This window comes from Carassius gibelio, chromosome A17 (genome assembly GCF_023724105.1).
Source record: "Carassius gibelio isolate Cgi1373 ecotype wild population from Czech Republic chromosome A17, carGib1.2-hapl.c, whole genome shotgun sequence".
In the NCBI taxonomy this organism is placed as follows: domain Eukaryota; kingdom Metazoa; phylum Chordata; class Actinopteri; order Cypriniformes; family Cyprinidae; genus Carassius; species Carassius gibelio.
The window spans coordinates 16,653,085-16,677,672 of NC_068387.1; the positions used below are offsets into that span (position 1 = coordinate 16,653,085).

General features: G+C 37.3%; 3 protein-coding genes across 3 annotated transcripts; all 3 read right to left on the bottom strand.

Moving 5' to 3' along the window:
* Nucleotides 1-2,555: 2,555 nt before the first annotated feature.
* On the bottom strand, nucleotides 2,556-5,764 carry LOC127933381 (gap junction beta-4 protein-like). The gene is made up of 2 exons (XM_052530362.1): nucleotides 5,648-5,764; nucleotides 2,556-4,816 (listed from the first exon to the last, which is right to left on the bottom strand). Exon 2 carries the CDS (start codon nucleotides 4,770-4,772, stop codon nucleotides 3,975-3,977), a length of 798 nt encoding a protein of 265 aa, XP_052386322.1. The 5' UTR covers nucleotides 4,773-4,816; nucleotides 5,648-5,764; the 3' UTR covers nucleotides 2,556-3,974.
* A 974-nt stretch (nucleotides 5,765-6,738) lies between these two features.
* LOC127933380 (WD repeat-containing protein 43-like) lies at nucleotides 6,739-15,966 on the bottom strand. The gene is made up of 18 exons (XM_052530361.1): nucleotides 15,698-15,966; nucleotides 14,630-14,764; nucleotides 14,264-14,385; nucleotides 14,026-14,146; nucleotides 13,816-13,934; nucleotides 10,243-10,345; nucleotides 10,097-10,161; nucleotides 9,848-10,010; nucleotides 9,686-9,772; nucleotides 9,367-9,492; nucleotides 9,096-9,239; nucleotides 8,831-8,917; nucleotides 8,525-8,556; nucleotides 8,364-8,427; nucleotides 8,111-8,224; nucleotides 7,955-8,024; nucleotides 7,650-7,708; nucleotides 6,739-7,571 (listed from the first exon to the last, which is right to left on the bottom strand). The coding sequence occupies exons 1-18, from the start codon at nucleotides 15,962-15,964 to the stop codon at nucleotides 7,419-7,421; spliced, it is 2,031 nt and encodes a 676-aa protein (XP_052386321.1). The 5' UTR covers nucleotides 15,965-15,966; the 3' UTR covers nucleotides 6,739-7,418.
* Nucleotides 15,967-18,823: 2,857 nt separating this feature from the next.
* LOC127933570 (speedy protein A) lies at nucleotides 18,824-23,432 on the bottom strand. Its single transcript, XM_052530629.1, has 10 exons — nucleotides 23,284-23,432; nucleotides 23,041-23,150; nucleotides 22,863-22,949; nucleotides 21,988-22,771; nucleotides 21,472-21,716; nucleotides 21,121-21,179; nucleotides 20,919-21,004; nucleotides 19,862-20,033; nucleotides 19,467-19,767; nucleotides 18,824-19,301 (listed from the first exon to the last, which is right to left on the bottom strand). Exons 5-10 carry the CDS (start codon nucleotides 21,674-21,676, stop codon nucleotides 19,240-19,242), a joined length of 885 nt encoding a protein of 294 aa, XP_052386589.1. The 5' UTR covers nucleotides 21,677-21,716; nucleotides 21,988-22,771; nucleotides 22,863-22,949; nucleotides 23,041-23,150; nucleotides 23,284-23,432; the 3' UTR covers nucleotides 18,824-19,239.
* Nucleotides 23,433-24,588: the final 1,156 nt, after the last annotated feature.

Sequence of the window (24,588 nt, forward strand, 5' to 3'; positions counted from 1 at the left end):
CTTGTCCCAGTGAAAACGCCTGTGCTTCTGGATCATGTTTAGATATGGCTTCTTTTTTGACCTATAGAGTTTTAGCCGGCAACAGCGAATGGTACGGTGGATTGTGTTCACCGACAATGTTATCTGGAAGTATTCCTGAGCCCTTGTTGTAATATCCATTACAGTAGCACTCCTGTTTGTGATGCAGCAAAATATCTTAAATTGTGTTCTTTTTTTCTGTTGAGCAACTGGGATGGTGCCCCCCGGGGAGTTGGTTCCCTACGCAAACTGCGTACTGTGTTCCACTCTTTCCAATTACAGTGATTGCTGTCCTATTTAAGTGGCGGTTTGAATGTTGGTTTTAATGTATCAAACATGGAATCAAAACCAAGAAGGGCGAGAAAGCCAAATTGGATAGAGGAAGATTGTTTACTGTTAGCCCAGTTAGTGGATGAACACAAAGCCATTCTTAAAGGAAAATTCGGGCCGGGTGTCACAGCAAGGGACAAGAAGCAGACATGGGAGTATATAGCACAAACTATTAACGGTTCATTCCCCTTGCTTGTGCGCACCTATAAGCCTGCTATATTCATAAATGCAGTTTTTGTAGCTTGCAAGGTGGGAATGTCCAGTGGAAACGAAATGAACTGCAACACAATAAGATGTTCTGTAAGTCCTGTAATTGTTTGTGTGATCACTCTGCTTACAGAAGGTTGTGACAGACCCAAATCATCACTATTGCATTGTTGCATTTTCCCAGTTGCCAAATATCATAATGTAGTGATTACTTTAATTTCTGCGCTGTGTCGGAGATGTTAGCACATCTCTAATAAGATCATCGCAAACATGATCCCTGACTCACTTTCATCCATTGTCTGCAACACATTCCTTATGCCTCTTCGTCTTTCTGCCATTTTCTCCTGTGCTAAAGAAACTCTTAAGCCTCTTAAAAGTCCTCATCTGTGCTCCTAACAAGTTTGACTTTAAGACCTCTTTTAAGGGTTAAGATGCTTCCTGAATTACTTTTTTCTTTACTATGATTTTTTCTTTAATTTTAAGAGTAAATGCCCACATTTCTAAGAATTTTCTTAGAATTTTGTCCCTAGGAGCTAGTTTTTGAATTAGGATTCTTCATGAATACGGACCCAGGGTACTAATTATTTTGGGTAATAAAGTTAATGTGTTTCAAGTAACTCTTGGATTAGGTCTGTGATGCAGAAAATGCTTTATGAAAGCTTTTTGGTGAAGATATGAATTTTCTCAGGTTGATTCTTATAGTATGAGTGCAATAGTTTTAGCTAGTGGTGGGAGCCTAATGGTGAAGGATTTGTGTTGGTAATACAAAAGACTGCAGGTTTGATCCTTAGTAACCCAGAGGTGGAGTTTTCCACATGGAAAGTCTCTGTTGTTAATTTTCATCAAAGCTTGAGAAATTATTGTCAGTCACACATACAAAGCCCTCCGACTCACCGCTAAAACCTCAAACATCAATCATTAAAAGAGTTGTAGTTTTATAATTTTTGTCATGAGGATTGCCAGCCTTCCCCTCAGTGTGTTTTCAAAGTCATAAAGGAATTCATGCCTGCTTTGAGTTATTCAGGCCGTGTGTTCTGTCTGAACTTGTTTGTTCAGCAAGAGGAAACATTATGAAACACAATGAAGAAACACTAAACCAGATCGAGCAGATCTGTTGTGAAGTTTTTCAGCTGGTTTACACTTGTTTATTTGCGGGAATGGCTAACCTCAATTAGATGTGCATACTAAATTTGAACTTTTGTAACAGATTTTAAGCAACAAAAAGTTAATATCTATAGCTATCAGTTGTAAATGTTGATATTTATAGATTAAAGCGGCGTTAACGATGATTGAAAAGAGACAGAGAGGAAGCACAAGTCTAATGAACGGGGAGTGGAATGTTGGTTATACTGGAAAAGGAAAGGACTTGTATAGGTTTCCACACCTTAAGAATATAAATGTGACTCACAAAACCTGCTTCGACTTGAATTAACTGTATCTACCCTACCCTTTCACTGTACAGAGGTTATAGAGATATCAAGAAAAATACCAAATCATTGGTAACAAAACAGGGAGGGATGATTTTGTTGTTTTGGGGAGCTTTTATGTACTGAAAAGAATCAAGACTGAATGGGGAAACAGAATACACCCGACATACAATACACAGCTTAAGGATTGCCTAAAAGTGATTTATTATTCCGCAGTGCAACAGACATCTAAAAATGTATAGACAGAATTGTCCAACATTATTGAGAGATTTTTTGTAAAATCATTGTGTGTGTATGTATATAATAAGCCTAACTGATTTTATTTTCCTTGAAAAAGTATTCAAAAATTAAACAAGAACATTTATGTTTTCTCATTTTATCTGGCGATTTTCAAACTTGTGAATTCAAATGAAATGTCATTCTGATACAGCACATGATGTTTATCTCTGTTATTTTCATTCTTGTGCTACAGCACAATCAGATGCTGATTAAATGGTTTCAAACTGTCAAATCAAATCTTTTAGCAGGAAAGACCATTTTCACATGACATCACTGATTTAAATGAGCAGCAGATTGTAAGAAAATAAAAAGCAGATTTTATTGCATCTCAAAATGTAAACAACTGTAAACAGTAATTTCGAAATAAATGCAGAAGGTTAGCATACAAACAGAGGATTTCGCTTTACTTTTCTGGATAAGTTGATCAGTGAATGAAAAACTCTCATACACACACTCAGGCAAAATATCTTATTTGAATTTGATCATATGGCAGTGTTGAACATTTATCACTCGATTCTTGATATTTAAAATTCTTGAAAGACATTTGATCGGAGCATCACAGTTTAAGCACACATTAGCATACACACACACCAGCTCATATACAAAACAAAATAATGACAAAATATTGAATAATAATAAAAACAATTCAATAAAATACAGTACAAAATGTTTTTTATACAAATCTGTAAACAAACATATTTTTTTAAAAATTAAGGTGGCTATGCAGGTTTACGAAATAATGGATTTGGGGAGACTGTGTGTAAAAATGTGTTGAGTTTAAAAGCATTTATTTTATTTGATGACTGTCAATATATGGAGAAGAAATGTAGTCTCTGTATGTGATCCAACTGAGAAAAATCATAGTAAAGTAAAATTTATTTCCAGCTATGGAAGCCTGTTTATATCTTAGAGTAAAAAATAATAATTAATTGTCAGATAAAGTTTAACAAGATATAAAGACACATTGCAAGATGTTGCAATTACAAGCTATAAATCCACAACTGTGAGATTTAAAGTCACATTGCATCATATAAAGTCATATTGTGATTCACAACTGTGATGTTTAAAGAAACGACATGAGGATGAGTAAATTATGACAGAATTGTCATTTTTGGTGGGATATGAAGTCAGAATTACTCTGAAATAAAAACAGGCTTCTACAGATAATAGATGATTCCATCAATTAATTATACTATTTTTGGTTTCTTCTGAAAAAACAAATGAATAACTATAAAAAATATGTGACGCAAAGAGCGATTAAACATCATTTACAGTCACGTTTTGCTTGTTCGTGTCAGTTGAAAATCTGGCAAATATGTACTTTGTAATTAATAGTAATTACTGTCATTCGTAATCTGGGTTTATACCATCTGTATTGTATTTGGTGTTTAAAGTGCCTATTGGTGTTGGTGTTATGGAGCTTAGCCTAACAGAATCCACAACACACCCAAAACCCTGAAGTGACTTGCTTTAGTCAATCTAAAGTCTGTGTCATCCTGAATGTTGGTATTTTGACCCCATAAGCTTTTCAAATATACAGTGTGGTTTATCAGGTCACAACTTTACAGCAAAAGATCCATTGGATAAAGCGCTTCCTTTACTGCCAACTGTTTAATGAGTTGGTCATGTTTGAGTTCACATCGTGGTGAACATGAAAAATATTTATCTCTCTTGGTCCCACTTTGAGTGAAAGTATTTTCCAAGCTCATGTTTTTAGGATGGGACGACCACACCGTATGCTGGCACTAGCTGGCCTTTGCTTGCCAGTTTCTTGCTGTTTGAATCTAAATGAGCATTTGAACTCCTCAAGTTAGCGATGGACCTTGCCTTGTTTACCTGCCATGAGCCCTGCATCCTGTGGATACACTCAAAGCAGCGTTTGCCCACCAGGTAGAGGATTTCACAAAGGGAGAGAAGGATGCACACCAGACTTGTCACCACCATGAAGATGGTGAAGATCCGCTTCTCTGTGGGCCGAGAGATGAAGCAATCAACCACATTGGGGCAAGGAGACTCAGAACACTTCACCAAAGAGGGGAAGTCATAGCCCTCATAGATGTGATACAGGAGATACACGAAGGTCGCATCCACTCCCACCTTAAAAACCAGCGAGAGGACGTACGTCCACCAAAGACCACCGCGCTTCTTTCCAGTGTTGGTATACAAACGCTGACAGCCCTCGCCGTTTTTCAGGCGATGCTTCCGCTCACGTTCCTCACGGTAGGCCACGTGCAGCACCACGAGGAGCGACGGACAGGTGACGAAGATGAGCTGCAGTGCCCACAGGCGGATGTGGGACACCGGGAAGAAGTGGTCGTAGCAAACGTTATGGCAGCCAGGCTGAGCTGTGTTACACGCAAAGTCTTTCTGTTCGTCACCCCATACCTTCTCCGCAGCTACGACGTAGACCAAGACCCTAAAAAGGAAGACTACGGACAGCCAGACACGGCCGAATGCAGTCGAGTACTTGTTGACCCCACTCAAGAGACCCTGGAGAAAAGCCCAATTCATGGCACCCCTGAGCGCTCAGGTTACCTCACCTGAATAGCTCTCACCTGAAAGGGAGGGGAGTAGAGAGTGAGAGAGAGAGAGAGAGTGAGAGAGAGTGAGTGAGTGAGAGTGAGAGAGAGAAAATAAATTTGCCATTCCATAAAAATTCACTGGTCTGGTTTCAGTTATAAAGTTAAACTTCACACTTTCTGTGATGATCTGAAGTTTTATTAAAGCAGGGGGGTCTTTAACCTTTTAGAAAGATGGAGAAGTGACTCCCGCTATATAATGTGTAAAACTGAGTGTTGTATTTAAGTCAAGCTTATAACATGCAGTGCCTTGTTAATATTTACATACTTCATGTACACCGCTCTTTAGAAATAGTGATATGCAGAAGCAAATACATATCATTTTACTTAATACATTTCAATGAAGCATTTAGCTGAACTTTAGCCTATATTTTGTCAAAAGTTCACGTAACTTCACATATTTAATATTTTTATATCATAAAAGTAGTTATGAAGAAATAATTAGATCAAACAAGACAATAATAAAAGTACAAATTTGCATCAAACATAGCAAGACGCCCGTGCCGATGAATTCAAGATTCAGACAAGTGTTAGTTCTGCTAGAATAATCTATTTCCACGTTTTAGGAATGATGTTAAACAATAACTATTTAGACGTTGTTGTTATAACAATGTGTATTTTGTACAAACCCCGCACATTTTCAACTGTCTAACTTAACTTACTCTGTTCACAAACCCATCTATAACAGATTTTGACTGTAAAGTTAAAAATAAAAACTTACAAAAAGTGCTGAGGAAACATAATCTATATATGTATACCAAACGTATTAGTCAAACAAACATACGGAGGAATGTTTAGTTTACTTACAGTAAGAGAATTCGCGGTTGTCTACAGTGCAGTCAGAACGCCGTGATTTTCTTGTTTGGTTTGTAGCAGTCTGTCGAACTGCGTGCGTTAAACTCAGCTGACGTGTGATGAAATGAACACATCGACGCCACCTGCTGGAGGAGAGCAGAATGACGCTCTGACGCCACCTGGAGGACAGCACGGAACGAGATGAGGATATGCTGAACATAGTAAATCAGTTGTGCTGAAACAATAAAAATAATAATTGACCCATTTATTATTTTATTTCCCAATCAATTCATACAAACGCTGGTTAATCATTTATAAAATTACCCTACAGAGGTTTCTACCTGAAGAAACTGACCATGACTTCACTAACTTTCTTTATTTCTCTAGAGCAAGAAATGTGTTTTCTGTGGTATCCAAATTATGATTTCTAGCTCTAGAAAATCTTTTTTTATTTCATTATTTTATGTGCTACATTCATGGTAGGGATCTTCATCATAGGTGGAAAAAGATGACAAAGATGAAAACCTCAACATTGAATAATTTTTCTATTATACTATACTTCAGCTGTACAATTTGAAAAGTTAACCTAATAATGCTCATAATAATAATACAATCTAAATCTGTAACAATAGGGTATTATACTGTATTTGAAGTTTTTCACATTTGTTTTTACAGGATCATTGTGACACTGAAGACTGAAGTGATACTGCTAAAAATCGGCTTTGAAATCGCAGGAATAAATTACTTTTTAATATATATTCAAACAGAAAGCAGTTATTTTAAATATTAAAAATGTTTCACAATATAACTGCTTTTAATTTATTTTGGATCAAATAAATGCAGGCTTGGTGAGCAAAAGAGAATTCTTAAAAAATCTAACCGTTAAAAACATTTATAAAATATGTTAAACTGCTGAGATTAATTTTTAGTATTTAACTGCACAAGCTACTATCTGTATTCAGCCAACAAAGATTTTTTTTTTGTATTTATACTACGACACTTAACACTGAAATCTATGGTGGCATTTTCCCGAATTTTCAAAATTACTGAAATTTTGCAACAGAAAAAAAAAACAGCACAAAAGTATGAATCCAAACAAGAGAGAGAACAAAACTGTATTTATTTCATTTAAACTGTACAACAGTTGCCGATATATTGTTTGCATGAAAAGTTTTGGTTGACGCTCACCGCAACCACTGTATAATTAAACATACACGCCTCTGGAACTGTTTTTAAGATTTCTGTCATACTGGGAGAGGTTCACATTTTCTATTCTCAAGACCGAGAACCGGGTCATGACTGCAGAGGGTGTAAAAAATACCTTCATCTGAAAAATCGCACACAGGACACGGGATTCAATCATGAGAAAAATGACTGCGAAAGAGTAATGAGATCATGATTATGGTCATATGCTCAGACCACAGGGACTTCAGATGTGCGATTAAGGATGCAACCGAGTGGAGGGATGGAGAGGGATTTGGTTTGGGAATCAATCCCACAGAATCCTATAATAGCTGGTCAACGAAACAGAGGCAGTTTCAAGTCAAGGGAAAAGTGACTCGAATGGACCTCAATCATGTGAGAGAACTCCACACGAGGAGCTGTCAGTCTGAGTCAAGGGTCACACACCCTTATGACCGTTCTGAGAAAGACAACCACAAGTCCAGGCCGCGATGGTTATTCTATAAAACATACTTTTGTTGTGTTACAATAAAATGAAAAATAAAATGAAATATCATATAAATGTAAAGGTCCTTTTTGAATCCTGCGGCCTGATTGTGTATTATTCTTCCTCGCTCTCATTTTCAGGGTCCAGATCTGAATCACCATTTGCTTTTGATTCATCATTCATATCTTCCTCTTCATCGTCCTCCTCATCTTTGTGGTTCTTTGTGTCTTCTGTCAATTCCATTGCTGCCTCGTCCTCCTCCCAGTTCTAAAGAGACAAATCAGACTTAGAACAATCCCAAAACGATGCATTGCATAAACAACAAGAATTGAGAGCATCTCTTACATCCGAGTCATCATCGGGACGCCCTTCATCTCTTGAATCTTCATCCTCATCCGAAGACTCTGTATGTAGAAAAATTAAGAATTTATCCATTTATTTTTGCCATGTCAGCGTTAAAGATACTTAGGAAATTTTGAAAATCAATTGAAAAATAGGTAAATTAATAAACATTTAAAGACAAAAAAGGTTAGAAGAGATAAATAGTTTACATAGAGAACAATAAAATGTACTCAATGACTTATTACATTTGTGTTTCTGCAAAAACACTAAAAAAATAAATAAATAAATAAATAAAGGCTGTTCTTTACCTTCTTCATAAACCAACTTTGCTTTGTGAGAAATGTTACCAACATTATTAGCGCTGTTGTTTGTCGCCACCTAGCAGAAAAAACAGGGAAATTAGCACACTGAAAAATCAAAGCAGTGATTGACCCATTTGATCTGGTTGAGTTTGAGCAGCTCACCTGTGTCATGAGCAGGTACAATTTGCCATGGAGTCGGGTGAGCTGCTGATATAACTTCACCCTGCTCTCAATCATATGGTAGATGGAGCCCAACTGAGACACTAGATCCGGCAGCTGTGAAAAACGAAATGAACAGACCAAATGAGGAACTCAATTATGATATACTGTGGATACAAGACTGAAGATGCATCATCACAACTTTCAGATCTGGATTATGCACATTTGTGTAACTTTTAGATGCACACAGACCTACCGAAGACAAGTACGATGTATGTTGTGTAAGTACAGCCTTAAACCACTGAACTATAAGCAGAGCCCTGCACAGACAAAAACAGTCATGTTACAAAAGGTTCAATCCCTCTTAAAGATTTAAACATTAAAAGTAAAAACCAACGGAAGTCAAAATTTACGTACGCAAATGGATGTCCCTGCAGTCTCCTGGACAGCTACAGAAACAACCATAAAATAATTAATGTGTGTATTATTTCAATTAAAACAAAGTTTGGGGTTGATTTGAAAGACGCTTCTTAAGCTCACAAAGTCTGCATTTATTAAAAAAAAAAAAATAATAATAATGTGACAAATAACGTAAAACACAAAGTTCAAAGAACTGCATTTATTTGAATCAGAAATACTACTGACACTGTCTTTACAGTCACATAAATAAAATATATATATAGTCCATAATACATATTTAACATTGTGAAAATGACAAAATACCTCTTCCAGCAATGGCAGGACGGCCTGAGGTGGTAACCGGGCAACAGTGTTCTTTATCAAAATCTCTTTTTTGGTTTGAAATATTTTCTGTTAGAATGAATCAAATTACAATGAGAACATAAACAACGTGCATAGACAAACACTAAATATCATTCATTCCAAACTTTGCATAGTCCAAATCTTGATCATCCGAGTAATCATATTTCAGATGGCTACAGCTAGTAGATGTATGTGAATTTTGTAGCAAGAGGAGTGTGTAACTTACAGTAAGGATCCGCTGGTCGTTGCTCTCCAGTCCCTGCACAAGCAGTACAGCAAAACTGTCCGTCTGCAGGGAGGACGTGCCTTTACCAGCCTCCCTCCCTCCAACACTCAACTCAATCTGCTCCAACCGCTCCTCAATAGACATCTGCAATCAGATGGAGAGCATTTGCAATGTTTTAGATCGAAGAAATTCCTTTATTTAATTACTGGAAGGGGAAATGCATGATTTTACACAAATTTAATGAACTCAGTTCAGAAGTGTTGAGTCTTACCTCCGTGGTACTGTCCTCTTTTTTCCTCTTCTCTGCTTCATTGGGAGTTAATCTGATTGGTGCCTTGTGTCCCGGAAGTCCTGGTACTAAAACTTTGCTCTGTTTATTAACAACTGGTGTCTTCACCTAGAAGATGTTGTTCAAATCAATGCAGTGAGCCCATAAACCATTCAGAACTAGAAGCATACCAGTTACAGAGGAAATTGATAGTTGACGAGTAAGATGTTATTCTTAACATCAAGATTCAAGGGTTAATTTTTTTACTACTTCACAAAAGTTTGGGGTCAGTAATATATTAATAGCACAGATGGGCTCTTACCTTGGAGACTGCAGTGTCTACAGAGAGAGAAAGAGTGCCATGTACATCTCTGACTAAGCATGTGTGTCTCTCTGACGTGTTAAAAGGCTGTGGGTGGAAACAGCTTGTTAGTATCATTGACCAATTGAATAACCCAGCAAACAAGGTTTTTGCTGTACTCACAGTTTTCTCCATGACCGGCTGCAGGTGATGTCCATACGCCAGCATCAGGTTCTGTCTGTCGGCACACAGAGCTGCTGCGAGCAGAGGCACAGGCACTGGTGAGTCTCCCTTCATAGTGGACACCTGCAGGGAACACACTGGAGACAGCGGCTTCTTACACGGCCTGTGGGAGAGGAACATAAACATGAGATTCACTGAACCATTTTAAATAATTACTCTGAGTGATAAATACAAGATGGACAAACTCACCCGTTGAGAAAGTGCTCAAAGAGATGAAGCTGACCGTCCTTACACACCACTGCTAACCTCACAGGCTGAGAAACACACAGACAGGTGTCAGATCGAAGGAAACCAAAATGACTGATAACTACAGTAAAAGCACAATAAATCCTGACCTCATCTTTGCAGTTGGATGTCTGAAGGTCTATGTGTTGGGGTTCATCTGTCAGAGTAAAAGACACCACAGAGTTCTTGTCTTTGCCATCGGACCGTACCTGCCTGATGAGCACAGAGGGAACCAAATAAGATCTCAGTTTATCAAGCCTCAAATTTCTATGAACAACCCTCTACATTGAGAGTACATCACTCGCATGTGTCACTAAATCTTCACTCTGGGTATATAAATGATGTCTAATACTAGGCAGTGGCTAATAAATGATCAGATTTGACTGGCCAGTGTGTGAGTTGGAGGTCAAGTATAAGTTTTGCTCAGATACATGTTCACTCGCCGAACACCATGAGCGCTTTGAGTTTCTCTTTCTGTCAAGCCATCTGTGATATTTTTCAGTTCATCTCAATGGATGTGCAGTGCACCTGTGTTTGACGTACTGTAAACCCTAGTGTAAAGGAGCACGACTCGACGTCGATTTGTCTCACACACATGCAGAGAGAGAGAATTGACATGCTACATGTAAACGATATTCTTCTACAGCTTCTAAGAACTGTCAGGTTTTCTGGTAGTGGGTGAAACTAATGCACAGACGGCAATTTCATTGGCTGCCGCTCACCTATTTATTATTACCCGTTTTGATTTCAGCAAATCAGTTTAAGTGATGCACAAAACCTGTTTAATATTCATGAATTCAGTAGCTAATTAATCTTTGATTTATTTCATATTGTTCTTATCAGTATTTTTGTTAGGTTTTCCACTTTTTTTTTTTTTTTACAGAAAAACTCATTGAACAAAAGCACCACCCCAGTCCAAAGTTCAGTTAAAATGAGTAATATGCATTCATACATTGTTATCAAGTTTTAATTCGAATAACTAAAGTTCAATCATTAAATAATACTTGATTATTATCTTGATATATTACTATATAAACTAAATAAATTTATTAGCCAATGCTGATTCAATTGCCAAGGTGTCCGTAGAGGGTTGAGAACCTTTTTTTCTTCCTATAAGAAACAAAATTAGGTGCCAAATTATTGTTTACAAAATAAACATCTCACGTTTTGACACTTTAACATTTCAATCATACCGTCATGTATTTGTGTTCCATCTTTATTTTTGTCTTTATCAGCATTTCAATCTATCTCGTAGATATCCTGGGAGCTAATGGTAAGCTAAGTGGTGACTAATGGCACTTTTTCACTGCGTGGTATGACTTCACCTGACACGGTTCAGTATAGTATGGCGCGGTTTGCCTTTCCAGGTGCAGTTTAGTATCAGTTTAGAGTGGGTGGGATTATTCACATGTTGTTAAAGCTGCGCCTCCTCTACTGCCGTGACTCCTAAAAAAAAAAACGCTTTCATTACGTGTCGCCCTATCAAGCTCTAGTTGGACCTACTCCTCTGCTATCAACGAGAGGAACCTATGTACTTCCACAACAGTCAGCAAAAATTTTTGCTTCTAAAAAAAAAAAAAGGTGGGCTTGTTCAAAACGGTTGCGTTCAATCCTTCGCTGGCTGAGCAGATTTAAATCTAGCGGTACTTGTGTAGGTCAAGTTCAGTGATGCAGGTAGTGACGATTCTCTTAATTAATACGTCACGTTTTGGTAATGGTACTGATCACTTGGAACCTCAACCGAAGTGGCACTAAAAAAAGTCACCAGGCACCAGGTACTGTACCCAGTGGAAAACCTCCCAGAAGTGAATCGTACTGATCTGTACCATGTCATAAAAAAGAAAAGAAAAACGCCATATATGTGACCTGTGCTGGAAAAATTTGTCAAAATGAGCAAGGTTGCACCTATTCCTCCAATTCTTTTCTCAATAATAATTCCTATATTAAGTCACAATTAAGCCATTTTATTCAAGCATTCAAGAAAAACAAATAATCAAATGTAAAAATCCCTTCAGTGTGTTCATTACAAATAAACTGATAACTGAAATAACAAAAGCAGTTGAATCAAGAGCAGCAAGTGATGCCCTCTTCTCTTTTATTTTTAGACTAACATTGATGAGACAGATGTCCTATATATTAAAACCTAGTGTAATGCATGGATCTAATATAATGTCACACATCTGATGTTTTTCAGTCTTGTTAAGACATAACAGTAGTAAAAAAAAAGTCTATGTTTGCATGAATACTTCAGTAATATAATTCTGTGTATATTTATCGGGACGGCGCTGTCGGAAGCACTTTCATGCACGTGATTCAGGTAACGGAGCGAGAAACGAGCTGGAGAAAAGGTACTCCTCTCAGAAAACGTACAAATTAAGATAATTTAAAATGTTTAATTACTATCTGGAGCATCGGATCACTAGACAAGGGCTTAACACATTTTTGTGAAAACTTCAAATTTGACAAAAATCGACATTTCGCTTTTTTGCGTGTAGCTCAAAATTTGCCTGTGCGGCTCCTCAGACCTTCTGCCAGCACGGGCCACAAATGTCTTTTCCAAATGAGAACCATATACAGTCACAGACAATTTATTCCACAGAGTCTGCACCAATATCATAGACCATAATCATATCAGCAACACTTGGCCATTGAGTGTAGTTTGGACTCGTCCTCAATGCAGGCTATAAATGTTGTCATGTCTTGCACACATCCAGTCTGTTTTTCTTCATTAGCAACTATATAAGAGGTGTTGAATTTTATCTTTTGTTCAATGCATTCTGTCTTATGTAGACAAGTTACATAAAAATATGAATAAACAATACAGCGCACATATTTTGTAAAACGCTCTTCTATAGAAAACTGATCTTTTTTAGTTTTTTCTAGTTGACTAATGAGTTTATGGACACCAAATTATTTTTCAGAAGTAAATGTACCGTTATGTGGTATTGTTTATTGCTAATATCCACACAGCTGACAGCTTTACCTGTTTTAGTTTGTTCAAGTCGTGCACAAAACAGACACTGCTGTTCTGCACTTTTACTTCACAAGTTTGTCATTTTCCATTTCTCTCATGCTGCAAAATAGAAGCTGCTTTAAGCAGATGTGTTTGGGGAAATGAGGACTGTTTGAAGTCCTTTTTCCCATTAAAATGTTGATGCGAGATTTACTTGCAAATAATGCAACCTTGGTTTTAAAATTTATGATCCATGCGGTCTTGAATCTGTCCTAATTATGTTTCACAATTAAAAAATAAAGGGCAAACCGAGTTTAACATTAAATGAGGGAAAAGGAAAACTAAATGAACATAATATTAAAAAAAGATAAAACAAACCGTGTTAAGTGATGTTCATAAACATTTAATTTCACACATTCAAAACATATTTAATATTAACAAATATGATTTCATGAAAAGTGTCTTTCCAAACTTAATATGATTTTTAATTGATTAGCCAATATAATGCCAATAAATAGCAAAAATATTTTGCACAATAGTGACTAAAAAAAGCATAAATTTAATTACAGCTGTCAGTAGAATTTGGAATTGAAAAAGTGGAAAGACACTTAAGTTAATTTGTGAATTTATCCTAATAATAAGTAGTATTGAACTGTACACCAACCATAAATAATAGTCATGGATTTATTTTTTTAAGCTAAAGTATATAAAAAAAGATGATACAACATACCACACGCTCAAGAGCCTGTCATGAGCTGCCCCTGACAAGAAGTACATCCCATTACTGTCTGGGGGTCGTGTTGTGGCGAAGCACAGAGTCGTTACCATGGTAGAGTGACCTGTGAATTTCTACAAATGTGGACATCTCATTGTTAAATCTGTAACTTTTTGGTTTTCATTTATCTGAGGCTGACAGTAGAAACATGGAGGTCAGACTCACCCTGTACACTTGCTTAGTCTCCAGGTTCCACATCTTGATGGTCATTCCCGCCGAGAGCAGCAGCTTTCCATCTGGACTTATACACAGGCTGCTGACCGCTGATCTGTCTGCCTTCCATTTGCTAAACACAGGACATGTCATGTTAGTTTATAAATCAGACAAATAACGTCATGTTGAATAAAGCAAGAAGCAACCCATATTGGCCAAACATCTAACATATATAACAGCACACACTCACCAACGAACTGTCCCTGTCTGCAAGTCCCACTCGGCTATGTGGGTGTCATCTGAACCACTGTACAACACTGAGTCTTCTGGATGCCACTGGACACTGTTCACTGGTCCACTGTGCCCTCCCTCCTGACATTTTAAGACAATCATTACATTCCTAATTTCACCTGTGTTATCAGATGTTTTAAGTTAGATTAAAGTTATTCTCCCTTGTGTTTTTACAAAACTATAGAAGCGACTTGGTAATGTGTGCCAGTTTTCTTGTCATTTAAAAGCAAACAGTTTTGCACCAAACCTAGGCAAAATATCCCTTAATATTTGTGCTGCATGAGTCAGATATCACAAGGTCCAGTTGTTGGTGATGAATTCCTACCAGGGTACAATGCAGGTCTCCCTTCACTGTACTGTAGATGAGGACCGACCCAGCAGCAGTGCCCAGCGCCAACAGATCTGACATCTCAGGAGCCGACCCGGCATCACATTTCCTCCTCTTCCTCTGTGGCACATCCTACAGCACACATATAAAGAAAGAAAATAACAAGATGTAGAAGTTGTCCTGCCTTTAAGATAGTTTAACAGATAACTATTTGCGTAGATGCAACAAACAGGCCTACTATTATCAGCTAATAAACAGAAAAACTTGAACAGGTAGCAGACCAACTGGAAAACATAACAGTGCCAAGTGAAAGTTTGATATCGGTACACAAACAAAAGAGAACTGCAAGTCAAATATTTGCTATGTTACTAGTAACAATGGAAGAATTACTTGTCAAAACTTTTCAGGGCCAACTTTCTCTAACAATATCCAGAATCATCGACTTAAGACGTTTTACGTGTTATGAATATACATAAACCAGATGGAAAATGTCATCTTTGATAAGCACTATTAAAGAGCAACAAGTTAAAGTTCAAGAGCAAGGAATGTAATGTTACAGCCATGTGACCAAGTTTTAGACCTTTTCAATACATCTAAATAAGATACTGATTATTAGAAACGTACAAGAATGTATATTATACTAACACAGACATGTTGGCATGATTTTGGGTTAGAAAAAAAACTGAACACTTTAGCCCATTAACTTATTTTACCTACGTCATTAGCCACGGACAACCAACAGACGAATACAACGTTTACAAGACCTGAAATAAAGTACGCAGCTGCACTTCTGGCATCAGTACAGTGAATTTTACAGCTTTTGTGTTGAATTTCGAGTTGGATTTGCAGGTCTCGCGGCCTGTGTCTGAACATGTGCCACACGCAACATGTGCGCAGCGTACTACGCGGAGGCAGCTCTAAAGCACCCAAAACAGATATTCCCAAACAATCTGTGTTTCGTTTTATGATTACATTGAGGATAAATACAGAGCCAAAGCGACCCGAAGACCCTATGATGACGCACTGCGTTGCAACAGGCCGCATCCCCCGAACACTGAACGCTACCTGAACAGCTCGGCTCGGTCCCCATGTCACACATGTACAGGCTGCGCTCAGGTGGGCGGAAGGCACGTATTCCTGTTGTAGAGTTTTGCTGTCGGTATTCCAGATGCGTAGTCTCCCGTCCTGTGCGCAGAGAGCCAGGAACTGTTGTGATTTTGGGCTGAAGGTGCAGGGTAGCGCAGATCGGCCTCCGTCCGCCGCCATCTTACTATTCCGCGTGCGTCCGTCTGCTCGGGAAACACGTGTGAGAGAAAATTGGATAGCGCGCATGCGCAGCTGCACAGGCGCAGGGGAAAACGCTAATTGGCCCTGCTGGGTTCCAGGGGCGTTCCCTTATTGATATCAACCAATCACAGACGGATGCGGAGGATTCATGCCCGAGTTTTGTTATTTAGTAAAAAGTGAAAATTATTTATGGGAGTTCTTTTCAGATGCATATATGAATTAAATACGTTTTAGTATATAGTACCTAAACTAATTAGTCTTCACTTTTCAATTAATCTTCATGTGTCTTAAAAAATAATTTCAGTTGTTTTAAGACTGGTATTCACATAATGAATATTATAAACACTAACAAAAATTAATGTCTGTTTGACCTTGTTCTTTTTTTGCACACCATAAAGATGCTTCAATACTTCCTCATTACTCTGACCCACATCTTTTCTTTCAAAAACCGAGTACAATAAATAATTTTTATTTTTAAATACTTATTATTACGTTTGAATTTATATAAGGAAATAATGTCCTACACTAATCACATAAGTCTCATAAATAGTTATATTTTCTTTTTTGAAGATCTGTGTAAGGAAAATAACAAAAGCCTGTAATGATAGAAAGAAGAAAGACACCATCTACTGACGACCGGGCTGTACTGCATCTGTCAGTGACGTCTTCTCTATCATGGCGGCGCCCAGCGAGAATCATGCTTGCACTTGTTTTCCTTCTAACAAAATGGACTCAAGTTGCCACTTAAAGTACTATCTAGCCAGAAAATAATTTTATATCGAAAATACTTGACAGGTCGTTTGAAATGATCTATTTACTACAAATTTGTTTGACTTTGTATATTACAAAGGTAATTGAATGTAGGTAATTTGTAGTGAATTAGCCTATAATGCATGATTTGTCTGTTTTTATCAATATCTCTTTTCTGTTCAGCATATAAGCACTCAAGTAGGTGTTGTGTGTTTTTTGTTCACTGTGTGGTGTATCATCTTCATCATTCAAGTCATTCTCTGTGGAGGCTAAAAACATAGACAGTAAAAGAAAAAAAAGCATGACAGTTTCTCCACATTTGGTTGTCTCAATCCTGACTCATATAAGTTTGCCAAAGGCGTAGGTTTGGAGAGACATAATGTGGTTCACTTTAAACAATTTCTCTGTGGTCTGAGAAACTTTGGGACTGGCCCAAATGATTCAGACAGAGACGAGAGTGGTTCAGATGCTCCTGAGTCCACTTTCCCACAGTTCTCCCGGAGAGCTTTGTATGGAAGCCTAAAAAAATCTAACTGACACTCTGATGTCACATGGACTACTTTGATGATGTTTTTCTGACCTTTTTGTAGATTCATATTTTTGTGGAAACCATGATTTTTTTTTTTTTATAAAAAGTTCAAAAGAACAGCATTTATCTTAAATAGAAATATTTTGTAACATTGTAAATGTTTTTACTGTGTCTTCTGATCAGTTTAATACACCCTTGTTCAATAAAAGTATTCATTGCTCCCCCCCCCAAAAAAAATGCATTGTTCTTCACCAAACTGTTGTTGGATTGTTGGAAGAAGTTGCTGTTGGAGGGTGTTTTGGTACCATTCTTTATTCATGGCTGATGTGTTTTTGGGCAGAATTGTGAGTGAGCCCACTCCCTTGGATGAGAAGCAACCCCACACATGAATGGTGTCAGGATGCTTTACTGTTGGCATGACACAGGACTGATAGTAGCGCTCACCTTTTCTTCTCAGGACCCGGCCTTTTTCCAGATGCCCCAAACAATCGCAAAGGGGCTTCGGAGAATATGACTTTGCCCCAGTCCTCAGCAGTCCATTCACTATACTTTCTGCAGAAGATCAATCTGTCCCTGATGTGTTTTTTTTTTTTTGGAGAGAAGTGGCTTCTTTGCTGCCCTTCTTGACACTAGGCCATCTTCCAAAAGTCTTCACCTCACTGTGCGTGCAGATGCACTCGCACCTGCCTGCTGCCATTCCTGAGAAAGCCTTGCACTGATGGTACTCTGATCCCGCAGCTGAATCCACTTTAGAAGACGATCCTGGGCCTTGCTGTACTTTCTTGGATGCCCTGAAGCCTTCTTTACAAGAATTGAACCTCTTTCCTCGAAGTTCTTGATGATCCTATAAATTGTTGATTTAGGTGCAAGCTTAGTAGCCACAATATCCTTGCCTGTGAAGCCATTTTTATGCTATGCAATGCAATGCAATGCAATGCAATGCAATGCAATGCAATGCAATGCAATGCAATGCAATGCAATGCAATGCAATGCAATGATGGCAGCATGCGTTTCTTTGCAGGCCACCATGGTTAACAATGGAAGAACAATGATTTCAAGCATCACCCTCCTTTTAACATGTCAAGTCTGCCATTCTAACCCAATCAGCCTGACATAATGATCTCCAGCCTTGTGCTCGTCAACATTCTCACCTGAGTTAACAAGACGATTACTGAAATGATCTTAGCAGGTCCTTTAATGACAACAATGAAATGCAGTGGAAAGGTTTTTTTGGGATTAAGTTAATTTTCATGGCAAAGAAGGACTATGCAATTCATCCGATCACTCTTCATAACATTCTGGAGTATATGCAATTTGCTAATATAAAAACTTAAGCAGCAACTTTTCTAATTTCCAATATTTATGTAATTCTCAAAACTTTTGGCCAAGGTATTTTTAAGAATCCTATTGAAATGTCTGGTTTTGTTTCTTTTCAGCTTTCCGAAACATCTTACTAAAGATTTTGAAATAGATATTCCACATTTAATATATGCAAGAGCACAACAAAGCTACGGTTTCATATGCTGTATCAGTAAACTTGTACAATAAAAAGACATTTTATTGCATTCTCCTTACTGAGTATTCAGGCCAAATATATAATAAATCTATCTGCTCCATTCATAGACTAAATTTCATAGGAGTTTATTCATATTTATATCAGCCACGTTATACTTATTTAAGACAAGACTTAATCCTGCAATGTTTAACTCCTAAACATTTCATTCACAATTATGTCTAAGACATAAGAGAGTCACAAGTGCACACTACAGAAATAGCAAAGTACTTTGCACAACAATTAGAAATAAATAATGATGAGGATTATGATACAGTAAAATACATGTACAAACCGTCACACAATATTTTCTGACATATTCTTACATCTTATATGAACAATGTACATGACTTATCACCCTATTCACAATAAAGCTATACATTTCTCAGGTTAGTTTAGAGACTGAAATTCTTTTGTGGCTCTCAGACAGCTGAAATGCCTCTGATATGGTCAACAAGCATATGATCGGTTTGCTGTTATGCAATAAAGCTACTCCTCACTGATCCAGTCCATTGAATGATCTTGACATGCATCACTTCCTGCAAGCGTGCCTATAAAAACAGAAGAAAAGCCAATGGTAAATTTAAAGAGGCACTGATATGGTTCATGTAATTTCAGCTGAGGCTAAGAAAAATGTACCGTGCTTTCATGAAAAGCAGTGGCACACACCACAAATTCCAGGTAACACAACTAGAGGGCGCCACACGCTCATTTACCTGATTTAGTCTTGTAATTACAGGTGTGCTGAGCTTTGGTATTCTTACTAGGCCCATGTGAATCTTGGCCCTTGTGTGCAGTGCCCTTCAGTGGCACAGGGTAAGAGCGGACTCCAGTAGAGGATGGACGAGGTACACGAAGAGCAGAGGTTTTGGCACAGAGAAAGCAAGGCTCTGGCGAAGCAGAGGGCCCGCGGGGAATGAGGATCTCCTCACGGTTATGGTACAGTCTCTGAGCTCCACTGTGATGTTCTGCACGCTCACGCTGCCAGATGAAGTGAGTTGGCACAATAGCCATTACCTAAATCATGCATCAAGCACAACATGAGTAAGCCATTTTTTAGAACCAGCAACCTATAAAATGCTTTATAGTGCACGTTTAGTTAACGGTGTACCTCCTCGCAGCATTGTCTGCTGACAGCCGCTCTGTACTCTATGCGTGCCCACAGCTGGTCTCTTTCTGTTAGGAATCGTGGGAAATGTTTCCTCCAACTCTTTCCCAAAGCCCAGGGGAAGATCTCATATTTGGTTTCCTCCTCATCCTCTTCCATAGTGTTTGCCAGATAGCTAGAGTATGAAAAATTGAGCACTTGAACTGTAGGAATTAAGGCTGTATCCATAAATAGGCCTTTTCTGTCATGCTCGTAACATATTGCAGTACAACTGAAGTCCTTTAAAATTAACATCTCTAAAACCAAGTGCAACCCCTATACACCGTAAATGCAGAAAACTCCAGTTACCCCACCTCCTATATTGAAAAACTATAAATGGTTTAACAACACATTATATGATATTGTAATGCAAATAAATTTGATTACATTTATGCATTTAGCAGACACTTATCCAAAGCGACTTACAGTGCATTCAGGCTAACATTTTTTACCTAACTGTGATAAAAGTAATTATAATTACCATAAAATTTAGTGAAAAACAGTAAAACTACATTCCTATTAGGATGTGTCCATTCATGACACATTACATATGATTATATTTTATAGAAATAATTTTGTTCATTAATTTAACATTAGTAATGTCAGGTGTTATATGTTACGTTTTGCATTGTTTAAAGTGTGTGTTAAGTTGTAAATCATACAGACTTCCTGTAAGAAGCCTAAAGGTTACAGAAACTAATTCGTAACCCAAAGGTTGCAGGTTCAAGTCTTGTACCTTCAGGGATTGTGTGTGGGGGAGTGAATGTAAAGCAATCTCTCCAACCTTCAATTCCACGAATGAGGTGGGTGTGTGTGTTCACTGCTATGTGTGTGTGCATGCTTAAGATGGGATAAATGCAGAGCACTAATTCTGAGTATGGGTTACCATACTTGGCCACGTCACGTCACTTTTTAAAACAGGAAACACTTTTTTTTTTTTTTACAGTGAATTCCTGCCAACCACAGCTGCCAGTATTTCACAAATGTAACTTTTTTTTCCCTCTCAGAATAAACAACTCACAGGGCAAGGAAGAAGTTCATTCTACTGTGTTCAGTGATACTGAAGCGTGCCCTCCTGAAGTACACAAATGTCATAGCCAACAAATACTATATGAAAATAAAGACATAGAGAACTGAGATTAGAGACACAGCTGCCTTAATTCAAAACTGTCCACAAATGAAAAACCACAAAATATTAAATGCGTCAAAATATGTCTTGCTACCTTGTCTGTAAGTTTACAGCAGCAGTCCATCCACAGAAAGTCCTGTATGAGATCATCATCTGAGCAGACAGCAAATCGAAAAGGTTTTATTCTAGAAAAGTACATCTTGATATAAATTAAGCTAGTACTCAATCAACACAAACTCAGCACACCTAAGAAGAAAAAGATAAGATGCTCGACCTTTAGTGGGCCGAAACATTGCTTTTGTTAATAAACTTAAATATTTAGCAAAAAGTGACAGTGTGCGGAATTTAATCTTTTTGTATTTAGAATTAAGCTTCTTAAGAAAAAAAATGGTGTTTTGTGGGATGCACAAGGTGACATTTAGTTAAGTTTACTAGCTGAACCCACCGAACAGTCTGAGGAAGGCGGCCATCTCCTGCCTCTGGATCAGCAGGCTCGGCCCGGGCGTCTTCCTGCGAGGCTGCTGAGCGGAGTCAGCCTGGTTCCGAGCCGCTGGGGTCGGCCTGGTTCTCCGCGGGCCGCGCCGGATCTGCAGGCTGTGAGCAGGTCCAGACGGGGCTGTTTCTGCCCATGGTCGGCTCAGTTTCATCATGTTTCAGCGATTAAATCAGCTGATATTACAGAAGTGCCAGCTGTGTACATATTATAATTGAATAATTATTCGATATTTATCTTAGTATAAATGACATAAATTAGGTATTTACGTTTCTTAATTCCCGTTTGTTCATAATCACATATATTTTCTAAATGCAATTTAAGTTAACGTTAGTCTTAAAATCTATCACCTAAATCTAAAAAATGCACTCCCAAATTTAAGTTTAAATACTTATATTTTTAACTTTATGTGATTATGATAATTATTAGCCCTAGATGAGCGAGTTTTCACCTGTAAACAAAATTTACCTCAGTTTAAAAACCGCGGCACAGTAATTACGACACGCGCATGGTTTCACGCGCTCTCAGGGATGTGTTTAAAGCAACTAAGTTACTGGAGAAGGTAAGATTGCAGTTTAGCGGATGTCTGTAACATTAATGATAATGTAAAAGTGAATTAAAATGAAATAAAAAATATTTCAAACTGGACGTGGCGCGATAGCGCACGTGCACTTCCTCTCCCTTCCCAACGCGGGAATTGTGTCAGCAGTCACATGGCCAAGTATTCTTCAATCAGAGGTCAGAATATATAAAAAACAAAAACAAACTGGGAATATCTGGGAAGATATTTCCTATTAAAAACCTTACTGTTTTGTTTATTAAAAGGTTTTCAGCAAATGCAAATAAAATCTAGTATCATGGTTAGTGAATAAGTGAACAAAATATGCAGGAGAGGCAGTAAATTACTATCAAATAAACAAATTTATTGCATTTTTGTTGGTTATTAGATTTAGCTTATAATGTTTTAGACAGCGTACAATACACACAATATTCTAGAAAAGTAAAACTGCATTGCCTGCATTGGGGGAAAAACAACAACATCAAACACAGACTGATTTATTGAAATATTTGGAAAATAATTTGATTCTTCATGACATAGCAATACAATTTATTTACACATGCTCAAATGGTGACAGGTTTGTTTGCTATTACCAGGAAACAGTAAATGAACTACCAGTAATTGGTATTTATATGCAGTGTGCTCACAGATGTTTTCAAGAATTTTCATTGCTTTGCACAGTGCCTTTATTTCCTGAAAGAAAACACATTTATTTAAAAGTTGACCAGGCCTTTTCTAGCAAAATATCTGTACAATTTAAGGTAAAGACAGTGTTTTAGTTCACCTTTTTAACCCCATGGAGAACCACACCCTTGATCTCATGAATTGATGTCTTGCAAACCCAGCACATAATGGTGTTCATGTCAGACTTCTGGGGATTGTGAAAATGTAAGAAATAATATAAAAATATTATAAACAATTATTAATTAAACTCTACTGCATTACATTATGCATCAGTTTACCTCAGTGTTCAATTCATGACTCATTTCGACTTCTTCGAGAAGGTTTAGCTCATTTCTTTCCAGCATGCTCTTCCATTGTTTCTTGTTAATGCTGCTACACCCAACAAGAACTTAACCACAAAAACAGATTACACTTGAGAGCAGAATATGATTAATATGATACCAATGATAAGATAAATGCAAATCAATGAACGAGCATTAGAAGAAATTTTAGGCTGAATACAATTAGTTCTTCAAACTCACCTGAGCATGCAATAAGCAGTCCAAAATGAACAACAGGTGACATTGTTCTTCAAATCCTCTACTTAATAAGTCGCTTAGCTAAAACAAATTTGCTTTCTTTAAGAGTTCAGGTGATTTTCAGTTCAAGTGAAACCGTCACTCGTGTTTGTCGTCTTCAAAGTTATAAAGAACGCTGAAGATAATAAATGTCTATGCAAGTCTTTTGGACTGCTGATGTTCAGGGCACCAAAACCACTGTGGACCAAAGTGTCAAGCGTGTTTTTATAAGAGCTCCAGTCAGCATTTTCTACACTAACTGTCTCTTCAGTTCACCTAATATTGTACCTGAATTCTTGAATTATGGTTAATTGATTTTAAAGCCGGTGTACCGATATTGTAAATGGCTAAATAACCATCAGTATTATTAGATTTTTTTAGTTTCAGATGTCAGTTATTTGCTTCCTTAGATGTATTTAAAACACAGAATGAATCATCTGCTCATGCTGTTTTTTTCATTCAGAATATTTATTAGTTCATGCTTCTGGCAAAACAAACAAGTGTACAAACTTATCTAAAATCTGATACTTCGATTGACTCGTTAGTGTACGTTTAATCAGTCAAAAGATTTGCACATTTTGTACTTAATGCAAGACATTATAGGGGATTTTTGGGGGAAAAATCTTTTAAAAACCTTTTTTTTGATGCCACTGGCAAACTTTATACATGGTTTCTTGAAATATTTATTGGCACTGCATACAGCCATTATTTTCTGAGTGAGGAAACAAAGATAGTTTTAATGAAGTAAACTTACACTAGTACATCATTTACTGTGAACAGTTTCATAGAGAAAATTTATAGCAGAACTGTAACCATAATATGACTAATAACAAATGCAATTCCAAGGATTACATGCATACATTTTTTTAAATAAATAATATGACTAAAATGCACAAATATGCTTTGTTTACAAAAAAAGAATAAAAATGAAAAACAGATTCAGGAAATAACTGAGTAAAAATGTACCTTGTCAATCATAGCCTCTATCTTGGGTAAATATTTCTTTAACATTTTGAAACATATACAACATTTCATGTTGATCTAGAAAGAGAGATTACAATTAGATGCAAACAAAAGAGTGCTGATCAAGGGAAATGTATATGGCGAACTTATCATCTTCAACTTTACCACCAACTGTATGCATTTTACATTTAAAAAAAAAGCATTATGAAGATTTAAAGATGACAACGTATTCACAGATTTTACCTTGGAAGGTTTACAGTCATCCTCATTGTCATGAGAGGTGACTGACTGTAGCATCTCATGAAT

Bases quoted from the DNA above. Each gene is read 5' to 3' on its own strand.
- LOC127933381 (XM_052530362.1), bottom strand. From the start codon at position 4,772: ATGAATTGGGCTTTTCTCCAGGGTCTCTTGAGTGGGGTCAACAAGTAC.
- LOC127933380 (XM_052530361.1), bottom strand. From the start codon at position 15,964: ATGCGCGCTATCCAATTTTCTCTCACACGTGTTTCCCGAGCAGACGGA. The intron at 8,918-9,095 runs GTAAGTTACACA...TCATTCTAACAG, and splicing joins ACGACCAGCGGATCCTTACT to AAAATATTTCAAACCAAAAA. The intron at 8,225-8,363 runs GTAGGTCTGTGT...CGTTTTTCACAG, and splicing joins ATACATCGTACTTGTCTTCG to CTGCCGGATCTAGTGTCTCA.
- LOC127933570 (XM_052530629.1), bottom strand. From the start codon at position 21,676: ATGATGAAACTGAGCCGACCATGGGCAGAAACAGCCCCGTCTGGACCT. The intron at 20,034-20,918 runs GTGAGTTGTTTA...TTCATACTCTAG, and splicing joins ATGAACTTCTTCCTTGCCCT to CTATCTGGCAAACACTATGG. The intron at 19,302-19,466 runs GTAAATGAGCGT...CTGTTTTTATAG, and splicing joins TAATTACAAGACTAAATCAG to GCACGCTTGCAGGAAGTGAT.